At 37.6% G+C, this 25,347-nt stretch overlaps 2 protein-coding genes across 2 annotated transcripts in view; both read right to left on the minus strand.

Annotated features, from left to right (window-relative positions):
* The window catches only part of LOC149009775 (protein ALWAYS EARLY 3-like), a 35,614-nt gene extending 21,877 nt beyond the window's left edge, over nt 1-13,737 (minus strand). Inside the window, 9 exon segments of the mRNA XM_089160783.1 lie at nt 1,347-1,424; nt 4,424-4,781; nt 4,872-5,140; nt 8,309-8,498; nt 8,738-8,815; nt 10,896-10,958; nt 11,677-11,775; nt 13,353-13,463; nt 13,577-13,737. Of these exon segments, the coding sequence (XP_089016909.1) occupies nt 1,347-1,424; nt 4,424-4,781; nt 4,872-5,140; nt 8,309-8,498; nt 8,738-8,815; nt 10,896-10,958; nt 11,677-11,775; nt 13,353-13,457 (1,240 nt within the window). The 5' untranslated portion in view covers nt 13,458-13,463; nt 13,577-13,737.
* Nucleotides 13,738-15,174: 1,437 nt separating this feature from the next.
* On the minus strand, nt 15,175-23,360 carry LOC149009776 (HIT-type Zinc finger family protein). The gene is made up of 7 exons (XM_089163114.1): nt 23,226-23,360; nt 23,064-23,147; nt 18,911-18,981; nt 17,508-17,580; nt 16,950-17,103; nt 16,472-16,513; nt 15,175-16,196 (listed from the first exon to the last, which is right to left on the minus strand). Exons 3-7 carry the CDS (start codon nt 18,973-18,975, stop codon nt 15,316-15,318), a joined length of 1,215 nt encoding a protein of 404 aa, XP_089019240.1. The 5' UTR covers nt 18,976-18,981; nt 23,064-23,147; nt 23,226-23,360; the 3' UTR covers nt 15,175-15,315.
* Nucleotides 23,361-25,347: the final 1,987 nt, after the last annotated feature.

Below are 25,347 nucleotides of genomic sequence, written 5' to 3' on the forward strand. Positions count from 1 at the left end.
GGTTATCTACATGCATCTGTGGGATGTGCACTTTTTGAGATCCTAAACTGGGGTTTGGTTGCTTCATCTCTCACTGTCTGTGTTGTCCTCATCCCTTTTTGAAAGGTGATTCTATGCCTCCTATGGACAGTGCCAGTTATCAATAATACTACGAAATCTCAATGGTGATTCTATTATTTTTAATGAGCCCAAGGTGTTTAGGTGTATGTCAATGCAAAAGGAAAACTGGATGAGCATGTGCGACGCACTTCTAGTCTACCAGACAGGATTTCTATTTAGAGAAATCAGGGATCCAGGGGATATCAGGTACTTGGGAAGATGAAAAAGGTTGAGGACCCATCAGAGGGGGGTTCGATGTGTGAAGAGAAAGACAGAAGCGGGAGGGTAGAGGGGAAGAAGTGAAAAGTGCCAAACATTGAGTGGAACTGGCCAACAGGAGGAAGTGAGAGGTGGTTTTTGGACAGAGAGAGTGCTGGAGGAGGCAACGGAGGGGAGGAGATCATCCCAATGAGGACACCTCAAGTTATTCCCTTCTCTTGCAGTAGTACATACTATGTAGACTCGAGTCAGAGTACTGTGGATGAAATTGAGGGAACAGAAAAATGTCCGTACTTCATGAGTTGAGGTTCTTTTGGGATAAAGGAAAATAAATTTACTCTGACTAATGTGCCACTTCTGTTGGCGTATGCTAGTTGGAATGCAAAATATAGGAGGACAAGTTCCTAAAAGTTTGTATCTTATAGACTAGCTTAGTGGTTTAATTGAAGCATTTATACATTCTACCTACATGAAATTGGATAACTTAATACAACGTATTACGGTGTGTATGCCTAGATCAACAATCTGGGTGCTACATGAGAACCCATGCTAGGAAGCAAAGAATGAATTTCACCAGATCATATTAGCACCTGAAACCTAAATCCCAATCACTGGTTATGCCATAACTTCCTATGCCTGGTTCTTTTGTTTTAACTTTTGCCAGGCTGTTACCACCTTTGCATGAACAGCCAGAAGTGATACTAGTGGGACCCCATGCAACCGCATGACTATGTTAGTAATAGGAGGTGCCTCCAGCAAAAGATTCTAAGATCTAATAGATCATACATGTAATCCTGCTTTATATCCTTGCAATGTTCCCCATTCAGAATTTATTGAAGAGAAGATCAATAGCATTGCCAGTAAAATAGTAAATACCTGCATTTTAAAAACATAATTGTATCTTTATGTCTACAAGTAGTCCATCATATGGATGATTCCCAATTATCCCCGAACCATGACATAATATCTAAAACATTTTTTTTTTATATTCTTAAAAAATTCAAAAAAAAAAGGGGGGGAAAGTTTACCAGGTTCAATTTTAGATGGTGGCAACATTAGAGATACTTCAGCCAAAGTTTGCAGGGCATCTAAAGATGAGCTTTCATCTGTGAACAAGTGAAGGAAAAAGAAATAGCAATAAAGTGAGTGACATTTAACAATTCTGAGGGTTTACACAATAGAAAGAAACATTGAGGTTAATATCAGGGCTCAACCAGGATGCTACTCTAGCTTTTCATCACAAGAACGGCATGTTAGTAAATCTTGAGATAAATAAATATAGCAAGACTAAATGATGTATAGCAAGAATCATGGGATTGTATGCAGGGCCCACATAGTGAGCCAAAAATAAATATTTATGACTAGAGTGTTGAGGAATCCAAGAGTTAAAAGAGGGAGGAATAAGAAACCAAATTGAAGTTGCACGATTTATAGAAGTCTTCTACAATCTACAGTCAAGATTAACAACTATATAGGGTTATTCAGTAGATTGAAATATGTTAGTTTAGAAGATTTGAGCAGTCAAGAATTTTTTTTGAGCATCTGTATCATGATTAGAAAAACATAACTAGGATTATGGGCGCTAGTTCAGGTTGCATTTAGGGTCTTATGACAATTGCTTATGGCCTTTCAACATCAACAATGGACTCAGCCTTTCACTTAAAATGTATCAACTACATTAATCCAAACAAAAAACAAGGCAGGAAACACTGTGATCTAGACCCACAATGACCACTCTCCAGCTAGAAGTATTTACACTTTATGGGACACTTCCAAAAATTAGTTCTCCATTCCAACTCTCTAGTTCTTTCTTCCTCTCACAAGTCTATGCCTTTAACTGTGCCAATGACCTTCTTTGTTTGGGGACTAACATCTCCCATCTCAAGCGTCAAGTCCACCATTTGTTCCCATCCTTAGGTTGTGCCACTGTGGGTGGTAATTCCAATGTTGTCAGATTTGGCCTTGAATAAGTCAGTGGTCACCCTATTGATGCAATCTTTATCAGTGCTATGCACACCTGGCAAAACTGTGAGACTGGTTATGAGCAAATTGCATGCAAAATTGGCCAGACTTTTTTCTTTTGGGAGAATAAATAATATATAAATCCAAAGGGGAAACAAGAAGACAAGAGCGAGGGTTCGATCACAGATTAAGCTAGCCTGGTGGGGTAAAAAAATTGCACCATCAACAACCCGGTACCCTTCATGAACCTGTTCCTTGGGATATCTAAATGGTTTTCCTTTTCTTTTTTTTTTTTTTTTTTTTTTTTTTTTTTTTTGGGAGGTGGGGGTGATTCCTTGCACTTCCAAATCTGATCACCTGATCAGAAGATCTAGATTTGGTAATCCACAGAGACACAGATTGTGTTCCATCCAAATTAGCTAGACTTTGATCAATGAAGTATGGCTTTCTGCGTTCCCCCAACTCTCATGCCAACTTTTACACTTTCTGGGTCTGTTTGACCATAGATCTTGCCATCTTTCCATCCTCCCCTTCATCTCTTTTGGTCCTAAACCCTTCAAATATTTTGACATATAGACCACCAATCTATAGTTATCAAGGCATCAACTAGGCATAGCCTAACTTATTGCAAGGCACCTTGCATTGATGTTTATTGGCCTTTATTTGCAATTATTTATGCTACTGGTTTTTTGTTGGTATCAGATCCTGTACTGGACACTTTTTATGTGTAACATAATACAAGTAAATGTTTTTATATCCTTCCAAAATATAAATGAATGTTTTCTGAATTAGAATTAGCTTCTAATTCTGTTTTGCAGTTCAAGTAGGTCTTTTAGTTCTCCACAGCCATGCACAGGAATTGGTAGGCAGTTTTTAATATCCTTCCAAGTCCTTTATTTGTCCATATAACCCCCCCCCCCCCAAAAAAAAAAAAAATCATGGACAATAAAGCAATTTTTAGAGGAAAAAATTCAGATTGTCAATTCAGCTATGTGGCTGAATTATTATTCCTAAAAGGAAGGTCTGGTGGGGGTAAGCCAAAACTGATTTAGGACTGATGTTTGAAGCCAGCCCCTGGTATCCTAGGTGGAAGACAGCTTGTTGTTTCAAGTGCAATTTCCTAGGTTTTGGAATCAAACCTGTCATCCCCATGAGCACTTTATCCCTGGTTTATAGGAAGGTTAGTGCAGTATCAGTCTATCAGATCATCTACCACCCTTTTTCCCCTTGTTTTGATTTGCTTTGATTAAAAGTGAGACAGTACATCAATCCCTTTGTGTTGCCCATCCCTCACAGCCCCAAATCTGTTCCCCCTGCCTCCCCCTTTAACCTTCCAAAACAAAAGAAACCTGCAACTACGGATCTCCAGTTTGGGCCATTAAGACTCCAGTTTGGATCTCCTTTTAACGGAGCATTCTCCCTATGGATACCTCCATCCAAAGCAACTCAAAGCCCAACTCCCAAGAGTCCACATCTAGACCTTTTGACTTAGGGTTTCTACATTCCCTCAACTACCTTACATTTTAGAAATGTCAAAATCATCTGAAATTCACATTGGTCCTTAATTAGGACCTGCAAAGTGAACCCCTAAAGCCACACCTCAATCAGAGTCATGGTTGTCAAGGTGACAAGGGCGAGTCGAGGCAATGACGAGCAATGAAAACCAAGGCGACACCAGGTTGCCTTGACCCAAAAATGGGCCAGCGCCTAGGCGGATGCTTTGACAACCATGATTGGAGTTATAAAAAAACCCAGCAAAAACCCTCACAGCCCTTTCCCGAAAGTCTCTGTTTATGGTTCAGTTTTATTGATTCTGGCAGATGGCTGTCTTGCTTGTTTCCTAAAACCAGGGTGGCATCAACTATGAATTGGCCTTATGTTTAACTCCACTCCAAAAACCCCCCCCCCCCCCCCAAAAAAAAAAAAAATCTTTGGTAATGAAGTTATTTATTCATCCAAGAGAGGGAGAGAGGGAGAGATGGTTGAAGATAGAAGAAGTAACTACAAAGAAGGAATAAATGAGCAAAAATTAAAAGACATAATGAATAATAACCACATGAAATCTTTTGGGGGGGGGGGGTGAAAGAATAGAAATATCAGTTACAAGAGAAATATGAAAACTTGAATTGCATCTATCAAATACCTTCAGAGAAGAGCTGTCTGCTTTTCTTCCTAGGACCTTGAAAAGAGAGCCTTTCAGATTTTGCATTTGTTATCTCATTTTCAACTTTTCCGTCAATATTACTTAAATTAAGTCCTTCAGTGCCAAAGCATGCTTCCTTAACATCATAAAAAATGTCTTCAACTTCCAGCTTCTTTCTGGGATACTTCTTCCCTTCCCAATGAACTTCTACTCTTGCACCTTCAGCATCTATCAAGGAATTGGAATCTCTGTCAAATTCTTCATTTTCTGCTTCCCTACTTCCAGTATTTCCATCCAAAAAGTCATCATCTGCTGCAGTACCAACAAGCTCCGTAATTGCCCTATTGGATTTGGCATGCTAAAATCCATTGACAGGTAGTAGATCATTTGATATTGTTTGGCAACATTAAAAGGCAACTAAGATAAGATAAAAGAGGCAAATCATTACCATCAATTCAGCGTTCTTTTCAGATGGTGGTCTCAAATGCTCTGTTCTTCTGTTTTGTCTTTGAGAAACTTGAGGAGAGCTGCCTCTTTGCGAAGCCTTTGCTAGAGCTAATGCTATCTCATAGGCAACATCATCATCATCATTGGCATCTACATGCGATCTTAGACCTTGTCTATTTGGTGGCAGAAACTTTTCTGTGTCATCTCTATTATTTGTATAAGAAACAGGAAAGCGAGGGGTCCTTTTTCCTACAGCACGAGGTTGGCCACCTACAAAATATTTAAGAGCAATAAATGAAACTAAAGCCATAAAGACCATCATTATTCATTTTATATGATAAAAAGAAAGTTACTCCAGCTGATGAACTACTGTATGACATTATCAAATAGTTCAGTTCTTCCCATCCTGATGAGGAGAAAGAATGCTGATTCCAATAAGAAAAACTTCAGTCCAGCAAAAGATTTGCTTTTTATGATTTCATGAGGAAGGAAATCTCGCCATAATTTCCAACTTCACATGCTCACATTTGCAGCTGAGTCTGGGTACACTTTGCATCTGAACACACATAAAATTTGATGGTCTATTGTCACAGAGAGGAGCAGATGATGATGACCTGCAGCTGATATTATGGTACAAGCTTGGACACAAATTAAGGATAGAAGAAAATGGAAGAAAATGGAAGAAAATGGAAGAAACTACCATCTTAATCTTAGAGGCTGTTATCAAAGGGCATTAGTAGCAGAGTCCTGAATATTCCCATTAGACTTTGAGGTAATCAAACCATGGAATATAGGAAACCACATAAACTACTGATCCACCTCCATCCGTAGGTAGACCAAGTAGTAGCCTAACATTTGCTAAAAAAGGGACAAAGTGGCCATGAATGCAAACAACGATAAAATGCTATCATTCCAACAGATATGGATGCTAAGCTAAATTTTGTCCATAAAAGACACTGAGTGAAAATGTTTCTGTTGTTTTTGCCCTTGAGATGGAAGAAGCTGTTGAAAGTAATGATGGACTTCCAGTTGAGGATTATACTGAACTAACTGAAGATCAGCCAATAGATAAGTATATTGATGATGGAAGCAAACTTACAAAATTAATATGGTTTATATCATTCTAGTTGTTGAATTAGAGACAAGACTCTAGATGCCATTATATCTTCCAAAGTAGAATGCCCAGAAGATCCAGATAATACAAGCGATAGTCGACAATGCAGTTGTATAAACATAGTTTCACATCTCTTCACCCAGAGATTAAATATTTGAAGAAAGAAACACCCAAAGCCTTTTACAGGTTTCTCTAATTGGAACAACTTACAAGTCAATCAGCCGTGTTTAGTTCCACTCAAATCAGGTTCCTACAATTAAGAAGTCTGGTGTGAGGTTCTACCGATGCAAACGACAAACATACTTCTTGGTAGGACGTAGATTTGAGACAGTGATATTGGACATGAAGACAGAGACAATCAACCCTGTAAATGTTCAAGCAGATAGGAAAGGCACAAACTAAATGCATCATGTCAACCCTGTAAATGTCCCAGCAGATAGGAAAGGCACAATACTAAAGTCAATGCCAAGCATCTGAAGAAGCAAGAAAGAAGGCCAGAGAATGGATAACCTAGTGGAGCAAAACCGTTAGCAAAGGAAGTAACTCCTCCACTTGAAGTAACTTTTACTAAGCCATTCGGCAATTATTATCTGATTTAGCAGGTCTAATATTTGAGGAGCTTCTAGATGAACTGCTTCCAGTGCAACATATTCAACATCAATTGACTTGATTTTGGGGGGTTTACTTTTTGTTGAAGAGGAAGTTGAAGAATTTGCAGAAAATTAGTTAGCTCAAAGCTTCTGCAGGTTTCCTCCTTGGAAACCCATGACTCCACCAATTTGCCTTCAAATGTTTATTCAATATTCAAAATTGAATTGCTTACAAGTGTTGGGCTAGATTTATAGCCTTATATAAAGGAATCATACTAAGACTAAACATTAGAAAGCAAATCAAACTAGGACTCCTACTTTACTTAAGACTCTCATTCTACCATCTCAACTAAATAAAAGTGCAAACATATAAGGACTTCAAATTTAAGATGGAATCCCTTTTAAGATAGGACTCCAACTTAGAACCCAAAACAAAGAACTTCTACTTGGGACTCCTACTCCACTAGGGACTCTTACTTAACTCATCCTAGGATAATTCAAATTACATAACATGACTAGGACCACTCTCCAACTAGAACTTAGACTACAACATACAGGAATCCTTCTCAAAGGAGGACTCCTAACTTGTAGGACTTTTTCATAGCTTAACAAAGATTAACTCAAATATCAAATAGTCTTTTGTGCTCTGGCGTTTTGGGTGGAACTTCTTCCACCTGATTCCTCCTTTTTAGTTAATGCATTTTCTTTTCATCAAAAAAAAAAAAAAAAAAACCTCAAATATCAAAATAAGAGTAGGACTAGAATCCTAATAAAATTCTGCTTCTACTAAGATCAAGTTGGGTTGGACCGAGGGCACCCAAAATGACCAAAATGCCCCTATGCTGGCTGAATACTGGGCTGCTGGCAGGGCTACAGTGGTATAGGCAACCCCTTGGGCCTTCTTTGGGGTGATCCTGGGTCCAGTTCACATCAATTATATTCACAAAAAAATAATCCATTGCTGCTAGTGACTGCCATCCATTTACATATCCTTGACTCCTTTGGAATCCTGCAAACTGTAAATTTCAAGTAGGTACTTTACAGTCTGGTTTGAGGTGCTTTAATTGAATTAAGGAATCATCCAGTCTCACCATCACCATCCAGACAATGGATTAATCTGAGATTAAACTGACTTTTTCCTCAGTTGGACACCTAGATTTTACCCAGATTAGAAGGTATGATCTGCCAATGCAGAGCTATTCTAGTGGTGAAACCAACAACCTCTTAGTGAAGAGGTTGTGGGTTCTACTATTGCTGAGGCATAATAATATCCTCCATCCCTGGCTTAATAAAGCCCCTTTGTACCAAAAAAAAAAATTAAAAGTTGGATCATGGGTTTCAAAATTTTACCGTTTTGACTCTTGACTACAATCTGACCGTTAGAATATCGTTGCAACATAAAGTTCACTTGTTCTAACACTTCATAACCCCTTGGTCAAAATCAGACCTTCATCAGGAGAGGTTGACTTTGACAGTTTCACCTGATTACTGACTGGATTTTCCTTTTGGTTTTCTTGAGATCCTGTAGGGGTGTATACTTCCGAACCTAAGGTTTGTTATCCTATTTAAAATCCCCACATCCAACATATATCTATATATCAATGGATTTTTCAATCTACATATAGCATTTAAACAACATTCCTAGAAACACAAACATTAAAATGTAGATACAATCATGAAAAATAAATAAGGATTGACCCAAATAAAATATTAAACTATGTTATTTGCTTTTACCATCAGAGTATTTCTCTTTCAATAATGATAGGCACCCATAACTTGTTGACATTGACTGAGAAGGCAACGAATCTGAAGACTTTCTATCCGTCTTTGAGACATTAAGTCGAAATTTTCCTTGAGCATGTTTTTGAGGTTTATGAGATATCACTGACGCATCATTATTTTCTTGATCACTATCACTCCCTTCCTGCAATTCACGATCCAGAAACTTCAATAATGCTATATCTTGATTCTAAGTGTGGCTGTTTTATAACAATATACAACAGTCCAGGATTGTCGAGTCATCAACTCAACATATCTACATTTACCAAATATTTAAGAAAGTTATCATACCCCAACATTGCACCTGTAAGAATTAACTGCTAATCACACACACACACAAAAAAAATAGGCAAAAGCCTTCGTTGAGGTCGGACTTTTACTTACCAGAACATCGTAGTGGTCAGTCATCATTGCAATTAATCCAACAACAGTTGCTACTCCCTCTGGAAGTGATAAGTATCTCTGAAAACAAAGCACATAATTCAAACTTCGAAACACAATAAATCAAAGGTATAGAAAAAGAAGAGTTTTCTGCTCTTGTACCACCCGTAATAGTTAATCTAATGAACATCAAAACCAAAGAAATTACATGGGCTTGTTGAAAAGCAGATGGCATTTAATCACCACAAAATGGCATGTAACAAATTCTCACTGCTGTTCAGAAATTCCAAAAAGTGAGTCATGGTGGAGTTTGTTCAACTCCTGCAGTGTGATTTGAGCTCAACTTTAGCTGCACAGCCTTTGTTATCACTACTGAACAATTAGGCCGACTGGCCCTTTACAAGTAAAGCCAAACATGGTACTGGTCTGGTTCAGAACCTTCTGTAACAAACCACATTTCAAGCTACCCCCAGGTGGCACCTATTACGGATAGCCACAACAACAGAAACCATAACCTTATCCCCACTCAATGGGGTCAGCTATATAGATTCTTAAAGGTTAAGTAAAAGAAATAAGAGAAGTAACAGAAATAAATTTAAACATGTATGAAGATAAACAGGAGATACAGTCAAGGTAGCATTCCAGAAACATCTCTTTATACAGGAACAGCCGCACGGGTCCTAGTCTTCCAAACAGCTCTGTCAGCACTCAGATGGGCTTCTAGTACTAGGACATGCATATCCTTTCTTACCACTTCTTCAATAGTCAATTTAGGCCTACCCCTACCACTTTTAGCTCCATTCAGTTTGATCTGAACAATCTTCCTTACAAGTGCCTCCAAAAGTCTAAACTCATATTGATTATAGTGCTCAAAGTAAAAAGTTTATGCTGGCATTTGTAGCTAGTGAACCAATTTGGGATATTTAAAACTGTTTAATTCGTTTAGTGGTTAAGGAGTATGGATTTTTCAAACTAAAGTTAAATATTACAGTTTTTACCTGGATTCTACTAACTGAACTAATAAACAAGTTTCAGAGAGGAAAGCCTTCTTAATGAACGAAAGTAAGTGGCTTTACTTAGCTAAATTTAGTATCAACTGTCCAACTGGGGAGAAGTCAGTTTCTATTTTCTTTGTTTCAAGAGGATTAGAAACTTATCTATCATCTAAATACTATTTACCCATAGTTTTGATATACTTAAGGTGATAAAATTGGTTTCAGTTGTACGAATGAGTTCTAAACTTCTACCTCTTTTGCTCCCTATCATTTAAATTTTTACTCCCATGGTGACTTAATACTTTCTGTCCAGCACTCCAGCCTGTATTTTCTTCAACACAAAATAGTCAGAAGAAAAAAAAAACTCTAAAATTAAAGGTTCTGCCTATTGTTTTGTTATTTAAAATTTTCCTCAAGCTCGGATATTCTTTCAGATTAAACCTAAGTAATTTTATAGCCCATTTGTCTGTAAAACGTTCCCAATAAAATATCAAGTTCTGCTCAATGATAATCAGAGTTCCACCCATGTGCTCAGAGTCACTCATGATAACCACAGTTTGTGCATCTACAGCTCTTATTGTCCTCCACTTTAGGATCTCAGTACATTGATCTATTTCCATCCTTCCCAAAGAGTTTGGACTTCAGGTTTGATTCTTTTTTTCTTTATCTAAATATTATTTTTCTCTTTGGGATTTATTACTTTGCAGTGTGCTTCATCCTTGCATATGACCTGTATATTATGAACAATGATGTGGGGGATAAGATTGCATCTTCCAAGCCTTTAAAAGAGAAAAACCATAAAACCACAGGAGCAATGATGGATAAAAGGTGTAATTACTTCAGTCAGACCAATCTGTTTTTCTTCTCTGACTTCCCTCAATATTCCTTGTCATTAATTTCCAGATTATTTGATCAGTAAATTCTCTACTCTTTTAGTGTTCTTATGTCTGTAAGAATAGTGAGAAGCTCTAATCAGCAGCTCAAATGATGTAGCCTCACTAGAGGTAAGAACCAAAAGTGATGCAGCAATTGATTACCGGTGAGAGAAAATATTTGAATGAATATTCAAAAAGCAATCATTGTATCTAAACTATACAAGATATTGATATAAGTTCTGACCAAATTTTGTTTGGCAAATTTAAGCAAAAATAAAGAACCATGCTTACTGTATTCATATTGTAAAGGGCCTCCACCATTTCCACAGATCTATTGTGCACTGCAGCAGAAACCTGCAAATCAATTTTAGAAACGAATAATAAAAGATCCAAGTGCTAAATTAACTAATTCACGATAGTACAAATAATCCCAGATTAAATACAAGAAAGAAAGAAAAAAGTCCAATAGTCTTCTTTTGTTTTATATCATTAGTGGGCAGCTCTACAGAAACAGAATATGATATCTATATGGACAAAGGTTTTCTAGTCCGGCAAGTCTAAAGAGGTTCTCTGGAGTAGCACAAATATCTGCCACATGGCAGGTTGGATAGAGCTGAAGTTTCGTGGACAGGTGGACCAAATATCCTATACTCACATTTCAAGTTTCCAGCCAAAATAGAGTTGGCCAAGCAGTAAAAATAAGGTTTTGAAAGCCCAACTGAAAAATGAAATATCCAGAAAAGAAATGGACAGTTGAAAATACAAGGGAATATGTGAATGCATTGAAGGATAAATGGTTGAAACCTGGGTTTGAGACATGTGACCAACTAAATCATTTTCCAGTTACCATTTACCAACACGGTCAAGATCATCATATCAACTTAAACATGGTGTCAGTCCTGAGATATTCTCCAGTCTTGCCAGATCGATAAAAAATCCTTCGTATCTATAAATAAAATCTCAGTATGTAAACTTTTATAATAAGATTAATATTGAAGGGTGGCAAAAGATAAAGTTAGCAATCCCGTCTTTGCAATTGGTGTGACTCAAGACACTAAAAGACAGAACAAACCTTCTTCCAATCTTTCCCATACTTTCTGTAGGCTTCATAAAACTGCACAAGTTCCTCACTGCTCCACTGAGACCCTAACATATCAGACAACTTCCTCTTCTGCACATCATAGGATTGTGATCAACAGAATGGAATGTTTATAGAGTCAAACTATCACACCTTATGATACAGGTGGTATTTTTTAGCCAGGAATAATGTTTTACAATCTGCACCGTATCTAGAGGCTTAAATGTAATTTATTGAAATAATGAAAACACTACAGAAAATCAGCAATTTAAAGGCAGCTTGTTGAACAACAGCTTACTGTCTACTGACAAGGAGATAATCAGTCTGAAAAAAGAGAACGAGGAAATTATAGCAGAACCACATAAGCATAATTTAATAATAAACTTGTTGTGTGGACCCGATCTCTCCCCCCATCCTCAACCTTTCCCGAGACATCACTGTTTGGACCCCATCTCCCTCCAAATCCTTTACCACATCCTCCACTTGGAACCTTCTCCGCTCCCCTCATCCCCCTGTCCCCTGGTCCAGCCTAGTTAGGTTTAAAGGCCACATCCCCCATCATGCCCTCACCCTTTGGAGATCTCTTAACCTTGCCCTCCCTACCCAACCTTCCTCATTAGCCGCCATATTCCCGCCAACCCCTGCTGCTCCCTTTGTGGGAATGGTTCAAAGGACATTGACCACCTTTTCTTCTCTTGCCCATTCTCCCGTCCCTTGTGGGACAAAGCCCTTTCATCCATTTGGCCCCGCTCGAGACGCTCACACGGGTTTGTTTGTGATTGGACTTGGATCTTAAGATCTTTTGCCAGTCACTCTATTTGTGATAGCCTAGGCAAGCTTGTCTTTGGTGCCTCCATCCATCATGTCTGGTGGGAGCGTAACCTTAGAAGATGGACTTCCAAATCTCGATCCCTAGACCAGATTTGGAAAGCCATCTACTTTGATGTATCTTCTAGATTGGCTTCCCTCCCCCATCCCCCTGTTGTTGACAACCCCAAAAATAGGCTAATTGTTAGTTTCTAGGGACTTAGTAGCCCCCTTATCCCCCGCTCTTGAGCTTTGTGCTGCCCCCCCCCCCCCCACTCTTCAGCTCCCTTGTATTTTCCCTTGTTGTTTTGCTTGTGCTTTTAATATATTATTTATTCATCCAAAAAAAAAAAAAAAAACTTGTGGGTATCATATATGCACAATGAAAACCCAGGGAACCATATACTATCCCAGTGAACAAATTTTATTCACGAAATGTGTAAAATATCTTTTCCAACAAATCGATATTTAAACTTCTTATTTTTTTGTCTCAAATATTTTCTTCATATAAAATGACAACTTTCTTTTGGGAACAAAAAATATGTAAAGGGAGAAAGAATTAGAACATAATCCGCAACGAGGTGATCAGCCATATCCAACAATTCACAACTATTCGCCCCTCTTGACAGTCAGAAAATGCCCCCAGTAAATCTAGATATCTAGGCGGGTTTGTTTACGCATCTCAGATTAAAACTACTTGCCTTGGGTGACTCCAATCATAACCAAAATAAAAGGAAAATAGAATGGGACATCAGTAAGATATTAACCGAATAAATTGAACACGGATGGGGATAACAGTAAGATACACAGGTGAAGAGTTAATTCTACTCACAGTACAAACTTAATACGAAGCCGAAGCTTACCCGTTGCTTAGCTTTGCCCTCGTTGCCTCCATTCTTTTCAGGCGACCCCTCATTAACACCCAAGAAACGTTTACGCACACCTTTTGATTTCTTGGCGGGCGCCATGGAAAACTTTGACGAGAATTTGACAAACAGCAGAAAATAAAAATTCAACCAATGTCCTAATGCAAAACGATCAAATTAAAGATCTAATTCAAGAAATAATCCTCCACAGTCGCACTCACCAGAAAGAAAAGCAAAAATTAGTAGAATTCCATCTACCGCAGTCTTTTGCAAGTGAAGAACAATTGCTTTTCGAACGCTATCGAACAAGAAGGTGAAGGTCTTGAGCCCAACACTGCAGAGCTCCGTTTTAAAGAACTGTCGAAGTAAAATTGAGTCAAGATTGCTGGGACTACAGATTACAGAAATTTTGAAAAGGAAAAAGAAAAAGAGTAAGGGGCTAAATTGGGGATTTGGGAAGGAATCAAATGAAGATTTCAATCCAACTAAATACGCGCCAAACATTTAAAACCACGTGCGCTTGTTCGAAGGATTTTAGGACGTCGGTGCAATTAGATGCCAATCGCAAGGGTACTTTAGGCCTCTCATATCAATGACCTGAGTTTGTCTCGTCATATTGAAACATCTAACATCCCTTCGAACATTTCCTTGTGCCCCACCTATATTAATTATAAAGCTACCATGAGGATGTAGTCGAGGTGCGAGTAAACTAGCCCAGATGAACATGAACCTCAAATCCATAAATAAAAAATAAAAAAATAAAAGAAAATTGTGAATTTACCGGTTTCTAGGCCTGTAAGCTCTACCGGTCATGGTTTTCTTAATATTTTGCGTGACGTGGGTCAAACCTTACTTAGAACTGCCATCAATTAGCAAACTAATAGGTTTTTTTTCCCAAGATGGATCAGGCACGAGTAAAACCAAAACAAATCGCAACGGAAATTAAAAACATGGGTTGAACAAATTCTTAAATATGAATACTTTTTTTTTGTGGAGTAATGATCGTCGATACTGAAGGGTAGAGATTGAATAGCAAATTATAAAGGGGCTTACCAGGAAGTGACTTGAAGATTGAAATGATGGAATTTAATTTTTTAATATTTTATTACTTTTTACTTGTAGGTCTCATATCATTTATAGTTGTAAGGCCATCGGAGGAGCACACTCGTTAAGAGAGATGATCCACACCGAAGTCTCCCACACTCGTTAAGAGAGATGATCCACACCGAAGTCTCCCCGGATGAAGAGCACTAACAGTTGTTGACCACAAATTACAGAAAGGCCCATAGGATTAGGGTGATAAAAAAAAAAAAAAATTTCACTTATAGATCCCACATCATTTGTGGTTGTAAAACCATCGGCACTCACCTGGAGAGTGGTGGCTGAACATTTAACACCACTTTTTAAAACAAACCCAAATCGTTTCAAAACTGAACGAAACGTGTACCCAGACCAAATCGGCCGAATCAAAAAGGCTCTATAGATAGGTATAGCCGTATAGTTTTAGATTGTCATTTCCTCTCTAAAACGGTAATCAACCGAACCGTTCGGTCTTTTTTCTTCATCATAAAACCAATCACAAGCAAAAGAGACTGATGGTCCAGAGGATGAGAGTTTTCCTTTTTGTTCTTTTATCTTTTGGGAGGGGGAGGGATGGGAATTTTATCCTATCCATTTTCTAACAAGAAAATAAACCATCATTTTCTTATAAATGAAATAGCAAACGTTCATATTTTATAAGTCAAGGATTAAAGTCATATTTCGAAGATTTAATCTCAACACTTTAATATGACATATGAACATGTGTCTCTCATTCATAAGAAAATAAGAAGTCTATTTCCATATCAGAAATGGACAGGGTGAACATGCACTGCTACAAAACGGAGTCATATATTCACCCAAAAAAAAAAACGGATTAATTGGAAAATGTTACAGGAAAAGTTTATCAGCTATGGAATGCTCATGAAACCTCCTCAATCAGGACCTTCCCCTTCGATCGTGGTTCCGCATCTGCCTTTACATGACCGCCCTCATATCTTACAGAGGCTATCAAATCCTTCTCTACCCCAACAATGCTCATCAATGAGGGCCAAAACTCCTTTGGTTGCTCATGAACCCAACACATAAGAAAGTAAACCTTCTTATCAGCAAGCTTAAGCTTATTCCCCAATTCCACCCTTTTCAGCTTCTTGGGTTTTTCAGCCTTCAGCTCCCTCCGACCAGCCTGAATCAGCCTCTGTAGATCACAGAGCAGGCACACTAAAGCAGCTCCACCTAGAGAAAGCAGCTTTACCACATCATCAAGAAGACACATCCCAAAACTCAAGCCGCCTGCATGCCTGTAAGCAGGTGAGCATGTTTGCTCCAAGCACTGGGAAACTGCTTGCGATATCGTCTCGGGCTGTCCACCTTCACCTAAGACCCAGGAAATATTCAACACCACCATGGCCGCACCAAGGGCATCAGATTGCCAATCTCCATTGTAAAAACGTAGAGTGAAACAATAGGAGTATACAGTGTCAACCAGATGAACTGCTAAAAGAGGGGATGGTGCTGTGGAACTCAGCTTGCTGATGGGTTGCAACGGACTCTCAGGTCCAGGTGGTATAGTAGTTGACTGACTGCTTTCACAATCATCTTCTGTTGGTTCTCTAACATCTTCCTCATGAAGTGGCTGAACAAGCTTTGTTCCCTCCCCAGTGAGAGAAATCATTCTTGCAGAATGCTTGCACCACCAAGGTTCCCAAGGCTGTATCATTTTGCTCAATTCTCCAGATGTAACAGCTCTTTGCAGTAGCTTCATTTCTTCTGCAGATAACTCATCTAAACTGACCTCATTTCCTGAGAATCAAGAAAGAAAGACCAAGATCAACTTTGACAGAAACCAACAACAAAAAAACCCATACAAACAAAACAAAAATAGTCACCTAGAAATATTAGTCAATGGTTGCAAAACCAAACTCAAGGATAAGCCAATAGCCCTCTAGAGTTGGAATGAAGAGAAAAACTATTAATTTCTTCTGCAAGATTTTCAAATTATAGAAATGGTAAACTGACATGCGTTGTTCAGAATAAAATAAGAATGCAAACCAACAAGAAATGTCAAGGGAGATTACCAGATAAAATCTTCTGAATGATCTCTTCAGAAAGAGGAGAATCTGCCAAAATGAAAAATATTAATCAACTGAACCCCCTCTTCAGCATCTTATATAAAAGCTAAAAATTTGCTTATTTTACTTGCAATTATAAGTTTCCCACAATGCTAGTGTAAGGAGGAATCATAACACTACACCCACGAGGGTTTGAAGAATGGTGTCTTTTGTTCGCAAGGGGGCCACATCATCAGACTAGGAGATAGGGAGCTACTGTTGACCCCACTATTTATTGAGTGGGGTATATTGGAATCTGCACAAGGGTTGCACATGGTTCTTTTCAAGACTCCCCATAACATGAATGAAAACGAAAAGATAAGCGGGTGCAAGAATTGAAAGGGTAACAACTGTTTCAAGTTTTATCTAACCTGTTACAACCAGAGGCAAAAGTTAGGGGTAAAAAAGAAAAAGAAAAAGAAAAATTGCAGTTCAGGTAGCAAACCTTCCTCATCCATGACATCCATCTCATCTTCTGTGTGAAGTCGTTTTAGTATGTCTATCATTTTTCTTTTTGTTTCATCATTGGGTTGCAGTTGTCGAAGCTCCTCCACAACATTTTCTCGCATGAACGATTCTGTGCATCGGAGACTGTGAGACTGGAAGGAAGAAAAAAAAACAAAGACAAATTAACCACGGAAATCTTGTACTACTTACAGTTATCTCCAGTAAAATGTCTGTACATAAGTATGACCACCACATATCTATATGGACATTGACATTAGACAAGTGAGTGGTCCAATATGCAATAAGTATGGTGGCCCCACAAACAGAATAAAGAACAATATGAATCTAAGAAATCCTGAAATCCTTGAAGTTTTTTAAGGATCCATAAGACACTATAGCTCATGCTAATACAAGATAAAAGTTAATACTGAGAATGCACTGCCTTAAAACAGAAGAAGATCGATACTATATGAAATCATTATGCACTCAAGCCATAAGAAACCATTTCATAGGTTCTTTGTAACAAGTTCTTACTTCTACCACTTATTTGACCCACCTTATAGCACTGAAGTGAACAATACCGGGAATTGCATCGAGGGCAAGTGTACTGTGAAAATTGCTTTTGGCACCTGTATAAAAGAAAACAACTTACAAATGGATAAAAATGTCCATATAAAAACATACATATCAACAACAAGCATGATGATGAAAACATTTCTTGCAGTACAGTGAAAAGGTTAAATCTCAATCAAATAAAACAGAACAGACCTCCAAAATGAGACCAAATAAAATTGAACCCCCCCCCCCCAAAAAAAAAAAACAGAGACGGTAAACTACAATGCAGATTGTTAGAACTGCATCTTGGTGACTGAAATACGAAGGACAAACGTAAGTGCTCTAAAATAACTAAAGAAACCCACCCTTTTTTTTTAAGCTCCTAATCTTTTTCCAATATTAGGTGCAATTATATGGCAAGATAATCAATCTGGAAGCCAATATTTAGGCTCCTTGATGTGGTATTTGATAACCCAAAACTATTAATGATAAGCAAACATTCCATTTAGAACTAAAACAAGTTACACCAAACGGAGCAGATTTGGGCTTCGAGACCCATCCTATGAGCGCCCACTTTATCTCCAATATATCCATTATCCGATGGAAAGGTCAATAATTGATCTTAACGGATAAAACACCCTTAGTTGGAGTTCCATCAATGTAATTTCATCCTCCTTTAATGCCATGAAGTGACGCGCTACACTATGGCCCGGGTGTAGTGATAAGTGGGCAAGGGTTAATGCCCCTGTATGGAGAAGTGATATAATCCATATTGAAGGAACTAGAAGAGCTAGGGGTATACCTAAGATAACCTTAGGAGAAGCGGTGAAAGAGGATATGTATAGCTTAGGCCTTGTATCCAGCATGGCCTCGAACAGAACTGATTGGAGGGCAAGAATCCATGTAGCCGACCTCCATTTAGTTGGGACAAGGCTTATTGTTGTTGTTGTTGTTGTTTAATGCCATGAAGTATCATATTGCATCAAATTAACATATTATAGTCAGAAACCAATAACAATGTACATATCCAAGAAGAGAAGTCTATGACAACATTTGTCAAATTGAATAGAAGAGTTATATATTCCTTCAATATACAACTGTTCTAGATCCCAAAAACAGAATCATATGATTGCTCGGAAGGAACAACATCCAAAATATATATATACATAAACACACACACACCAGCAACAACACAGAGGCCTTGAACAACTACAGAAGGCATAAATTATTGGACTCTGAACTTCCACAGATACTCATACAGACATGAAGATGTCAAAACAAACTTGACCAGATTCCAATTTGATGCACCAATAGACTCAACTAACAGACAATTAAAAGAAGGAAATATCCAACATCAACCAAAAAAAGTGTGAATGACGAGAAATCGAAGGCAACAGCACTTACACACGGCAGATGATCCTGGTTGCTTGAGTCACTTGCATGGAAGTTGTAGGTTCCACCGACGTCATCACTGTCTGTGCCAGTGTAACAATGGTAAGATCAGTAATAGAGATGGGGAAGTTGTGTGTGTTTTGAAATGTCAAATACATTATCCAAGCCAACATTAAAAGTTCCTCGATGTCATGTATCATAAAATTAGATTCGATTTATAAACTAAAATCAAGGCATGGAAACGGAATTAATTAACAAAATGACTGAAGTGTATTGGGACACAGAAACCAACAAAATTGAGGAAGTACTTGGACAACAAATCAAGATTGGAATCAACTAAACTTGCAACCAAGAAAAAAAAAATTGGGAGAGTTCCATCAGTCCTCTTTACAACAATGGAGGAAATTCATCTAATCAAGCAGTCAATGTCAGTACATATCAAGAATGAATCAAATATATCCAACTTGGACTAAAAAGAGCAGGAAGTACAATCACAGAGAGAGAGAACCATTCCTGAGTTGAGTGGGGAAGAACCGGTAGACACCCCCTTCCTATCTTGTGTGAACTTCTTCTTCTGAGGCTTGGCTCAGAGACAGCACAGAAAAGTTGGCAAATTCAGATTCCGAAATTTCTCCAAAGGAGAAATATTTGGAACAGTTCATTTGGTCATTTTACAATTCAGTCCCAAATAAGGGCAAAATAAAAACATGGATTCAGGTTTTGGAATTATTCCCGAACCCCCAAAAGAATGATGTTCTTTCTTAAATTTGTGGCACATTTTTCACATTATCAAACAATTATCACATGAATGGCTTTGGGGAAATGTTTCGCATAATTTTGTCGGATGAATAAATCTATTTGGAGATTAGAATTTATTGAATTCAAATACCTTTTGAAGAGAACAGGTATTGTAATTATAAACAGATTAATCTCCCTTAAAAATCAAATAGCTATGGAGTAAAAAAACACCCAAGGAGGAGCAAAACAATTACATGGTACACTTTTGTCCAGATTCTATTATACATGGTTCCATGTATAAGGAAACTATAAGAAAAACCTTACTATCACGTTGCAGTGCATTAGTAGCAAAATTAGAGGAATGCAATGTCCAATTCAAATACAAAGAGGCTTGAGTATGGTGTTTCAGGAGCCATTTATCTGATGCTATAACCCAACCCAATAAGAGAGGATCAGTAGGTGCTGAGTATAGCAACTGAAACATTTATGTAACAACAGCAACACGGTTGTAATATGCCAAAAGAGATTAGAATTTGGGCACCAGTATGGGTTCCACACTAGTATTATGCCAAAAGGTTCTGGCTACAATCCATGGGCCGATCTCAACTAAAGAGTATAGTCACTGTGAATGGCAGCTTGATGCTCAATTAGAAACTAAAAATATCCTTTGAACCCTAGGTCAAAACACTGACAAGTATTGTTATCAAAAAGAGAAATGCCTTCAAAATTCAGTTACAACTTACGAGTAGACTAGAATTTCAGAACCACTCCAATATATCAACCATAGATGAAACAACAGTAATAGCTACAGCCATCTCTAATGGGACTGAAACTAGAGATGAGTTCAGAGATGGGAGATTTTAAATAGAAGCAATTTAGGATGCAAATAAAACTAATAATCACATCATGTTCAGAAGATATAAGACAAATTGCAACTGAACCAAGTGGGCACAATCACACAACTCAACATGAATAGAAACCAAAGAACAAAAACTAGATGAGCAACCAATTCTGATTACAGATTACAAATCTCAGCAAGCATGTCAATAAACACAACAGACAGTCACAATGCCTCATGATTCTCACAACTCAGTCAAGTGGTAAATTTAATTTCAGTTTTACTATCCTGAAAATCCTTGCTACCCAAATTGCAAAACCAATTGTAAATAAGATGAAAGGCAAATTAAAAAAAAGGCCTCTAGTTCATTTATACTTTTATAGTCCTCTATTTTCACTATAAATAATTGAAGCACTCCATCACTCTGAAAGTAGACAGATTAGTGAGTCTGCTACAATATACATTATCAATTTCCTTTTGGATCAAGTTCATTAAATAGTCTAAAATCCAAATTGACAAACTTATGAATGTGGTACAAACAGAAAACACCATTTAAAAGAGAAGAAAAGTTAAATTTTCAAAGTGATGTTTCAACATGCTCTCACTACCATAATTATTTTAGAATTCAGAGCATCATTTAAGTCATCATAATAGTTGTCTGAGTTAAAATTCAAGAAATGGCCAGTTCATACGGTTAAGATCCTCTTTGTCACCTTGTCTCAGGCTTCATTTCGATTATAACAATGCCTTTTCCAATTTGGTAAAAAATATAAGAAACAATGGATTAACCTCTAAGTCCAGTTAAAGATTTCAACCTACCATATGGCTCACCTTCTACTGCAATATTTTCTTCCAGCAATATAAAATGGTCTAGTTTTATATAATTTCCAACCTTAATCATGAGGCACAGCTACATTGTTTTGAACTGTAACTCACACGTCGGAGTGGGTGAATAAACCTGATACAGGTTTAGGATCCAAATATAAGTCCCTGGTCCAGCATATCCAATTGATCAAAAAAATTTACCAGTTGGCCACTAATATGATGGCTAAGAATGCAAGGGAAGACTACTAATTGAGGTAGGCCCTGTGACCTGATAATTGTATTATCAAAACTCCCAAGGGCGTACTGGGTTGGCCACAGAAACCCTCCATTTACTGTGAAACTGTTGTATCACAGGATCATCTAGAGAACCAGATGAGAGAAGACATTTTGAGTTGTAAAACTTGCACCGGATCCGAATGACTTCCAAGCGGAGAAGATGAAGGGGGAAGACAGACTTTGATGATCTCTCAAGACCAGATATCAATAAATTGAGGTCCACAAGTAAAAATTGTGGAGTTCTGTATCCAAGAACCCCTCTCCAATCACTCAATCTGAGAAGAGTGCAGGACACTTCCCCCACAGAAATTGAAAAGCCACAAAAAAAAATCAGGATGCAAGTCCCCTTGAGGAATTCTTCTCTTAACTTCACCAACTCTTTGAGAAGGCCAAATTATATCTGATGCAAAGTACTGAACTTGGTTCATATGGAGATGAGATGGACAGATCACAGAATTAAATTCCATGTCGCTAATTCAGGTGAAAGTACAGGCAGATTACTGAACTTGGTTAGTGTGCCTCTAAAATTTTGTATACTTCTTTTTTCAGTAAAAAAGAAGTATACTTCTTCAATACCAAAAGGATAAGTCTTGATTTTATCAGTACAATGGTGGTACATGTTTGATGAGTGCAAGAACGCACATAGCCAACCACATCTAATTGAGAACTTAGGATAAGGCTGAGTTAGTTTTTGTTCAACATGAAATGGAGATCTCTAAAGCCAGATGTCGTTTGGCATTTCCCAGGGGTGTTTGCAAGACAAATGACAAATTTATGTGTAATGAAGGGGGATCATGTCCTACATCCAAGGATGATAAGAATTTAGGGTTTCAACTTATTGCTTTATTTTATCAGAGGCAATTCTCTCATCAGCATAAGTAATTTCAGAGGGTTCCTTCAATAAAAAATTTAGCAGGACTTGTAAGTTATGGAATAGCACTACCACCATAACCATGCAGAGAATTTTCGATCACCTGTACTTTCTTGCCAGATGGATTAAAGATTTGGCTGCCTGACTTTTGCCCAGATGAGGTCGTGTAGAGCTACTGATGAGGATCATAGGAACTGAAACAGTAGGCTTTAAGAGATGGTTCCAACAATAAAGGAACAAGAGAACTCAGAAATAACAACTGGTTCGGATTGAGAAACCACACAATTTCGATAGGGATAACAATTCAATTGAGGTTAGGGTCCTTCGAATAGTAAATCTATTCGAACTTCTAATAAAAGTTGATGGTCATGTTGTAACATATGAGTGGTTCTCAGAAGTAGCAAGTAAAACCAAAATAAAGTTACAATGAACAGAATTATCTAGCCATGTGTTTTCAGACTGCCATTTCCATCCAAATAAGACTATAGCAGGGTTATGAGTCTATTGGAATTTGAGCTCCAACTAAGAGCTGTAACTAAGGGTTATGAGTCTATTGAAATTATCTGCTGCAAGCATACTTATAACCTAAATCAGAGGAAGAATGTCTCAAGTCTTACCTCAGGTGAAGTGAAAAACGATTAAACAACACAAAATCTCGCCTCAGGTTACAGTGATGGTGTCGCCGGATGAGATTTGAAGTTCTAAAAGAAATTTCGAAGATGAGGTCAGACAAGAGAAGAAAAACCAATAGGAAAGGAGAAGAAGAACCAAAAGGTTACCTGAGCACACCGACACGAGACCTCGAGTTGCAGAGAAATCGTTGAAAGGAAATCGAATCCCTCGCACGAGAAAACTGGGTGTGGGGAATGGGGACAGGCCGATAGGGTTTATCGGCGAAAAAGTCTGCTTTTGAGTTTTTTTCATTTTGTCCACCTAAGTTGGGCCAAATTTTATTTTGCCCACTTAAGCAGCGAATATTTCAGTTCGTGAACTTGAATTATTTTAAAAAAAAAAAAAAAAAAAAAAAAAACCCACCTATTTTTTAACAAGTTATGTTTTCAAAATTTAAATTGTATATTGACCTAAATGTCCTTACCTATTTTATCAAACTTCATTTAATTTTTTAAATTTACAAAACAAATTTCATGTTCACTTGGTTGTTGAAAAAATGGCAAACTCAACTCAATATCATTGGGTGTGTTAACACTAGCAAGGCCCTTAATTTGAGGAACCCTAGAATAATGAGTTTCAGCCAAACTTAATTTCACTTATAACATAAGCTCAATGACCAAAAAAATTGGAATGCATTTCATTAGAATTACAGAACAAACGATAAGAAAAATGGTAAGACCACATCTTGGAGTTATTTTCCAATGACCATAGTTTCTATCTTGAATCTTAATTCTACAACTTCCTCTTCCTTTTTCCTAATATTTGTTGACATTAGAGAAGGGCATGGTTTATCCGAATTGGACAAGAAAAAGGGAAAACAGCTAATGTATTGGACAAACAAAAGAGGATAAGCATGACTCTATTTCTCATTGGTTTATAGAAAGTTTGATTTATAAAGGAATATGACTTGTTTTGTTAGGCGTGCCTCTGTTGTCGAGAAAAATAGAGGGGTTCGGCTCCCTTCATTGGAAATTTTTCTGAAACCCACATTAGAATTTGGCGAACGGAGAGGTGAAGAAATCTTGTTGAAGGGCCGGGGGGAGAAGAAATGAAAAACAACACATGAAGCTGAGAGGAACACCAAAATACTAGCAAATAATACTACAAACCCTTCCTTCATAAGAGCAAACTTCATCCTTACAGGTTGCAACGAGGAAGACGAAGATAGCATCAACTTGAAAGAAAAAAGGAAGATGACAACCCAAATTGGGTTTTAGATGGAATTCTTTTGTATATTTCGAAAAATTAAATAAAGTTTTGTAAATAAATAAATAAAAATTGAGCATGTCCAAACTTGAGCTAATAAAAATTCTATTATCAACTAGATCCTTGATCTAATTGGACATGTCGTTTTTCTAGCCTATGTGTTTGTGGTAGAAAGGTATTGAGTTATCTTTAAACTTGAACCTAATATTGGGAGTACAGTACAGTTAATAGACGATTTCAAAAACTATAGGTCAACTTGAATTGCCAATATATGATTTAGCGAATTAAGGGTTTTTTCCATTGGAATTTTAATTATTGTTGATATTCACAAGTTTAGAGCAAACTTTGAGGTATGCTTTTTTACTGAATATCCCATCCAAGGGTTGCTAATTTTACAACATACTCTTTAGCTAGGTTAGCCCTACTGGTGGAGCTATAGTGCATCGACCGTTAGCCAACACTTGCGTTGTGCAATTATGTAATGCAGATGCCTTGGCTTATAACAACTCTATTGATTAATAAATTTGTTTTCCTTTTCTCGCTTGTTCCATGAAAATTCAACTCCAATCAAACCTAGAAGTAGTGCACAAAGCAAGGAAGAAGTGGGAGGTTAAGATACAAGTAAGGAAGAGGAATAATGTTTCGGAGATCCCTATGGTGAAGATTGTGATAATTCATCATACAAAATGGATCCCGCCTTAAACCTAGTACATCAAGGTTAATATAGATGCAAGCTTGAAGAAGAACATGTCATGTGTTGGCTTTGTATTTAGGGACCACAACAGGCTCCCACTGAGTGTAGTATCAAATCCCATCCCATTTGAAGCGTGCTGTTGGGGAAGCAATAACGGTTAGAGAGGCCTTACTACAAGCTTTATTTGAAGACCCTCAATTTATCACAGTAGAGATAGACAATTTTGAGCTCTTTAATATTTTGAATGAGCTTTCCAACCCCCACTGAGTGTGGATGGAGTAATTAGAGATATTTTATATTTAAAATGTTGTTTCTCTAATTGTTTATTT

This window comes from Hakea prostrata, chromosome 7 (genome assembly GCF_041222555.1).
Source record: "Hakea prostrata isolate BN-2017 chromosome 7, UWA_Hpros_2, whole genome shotgun sequence".
Classification (NCBI taxonomy): Eukaryota; Viridiplantae; Streptophyta; class Magnoliopsida; order Proteales; family Proteaceae; genus Hakea; species Hakea prostrata.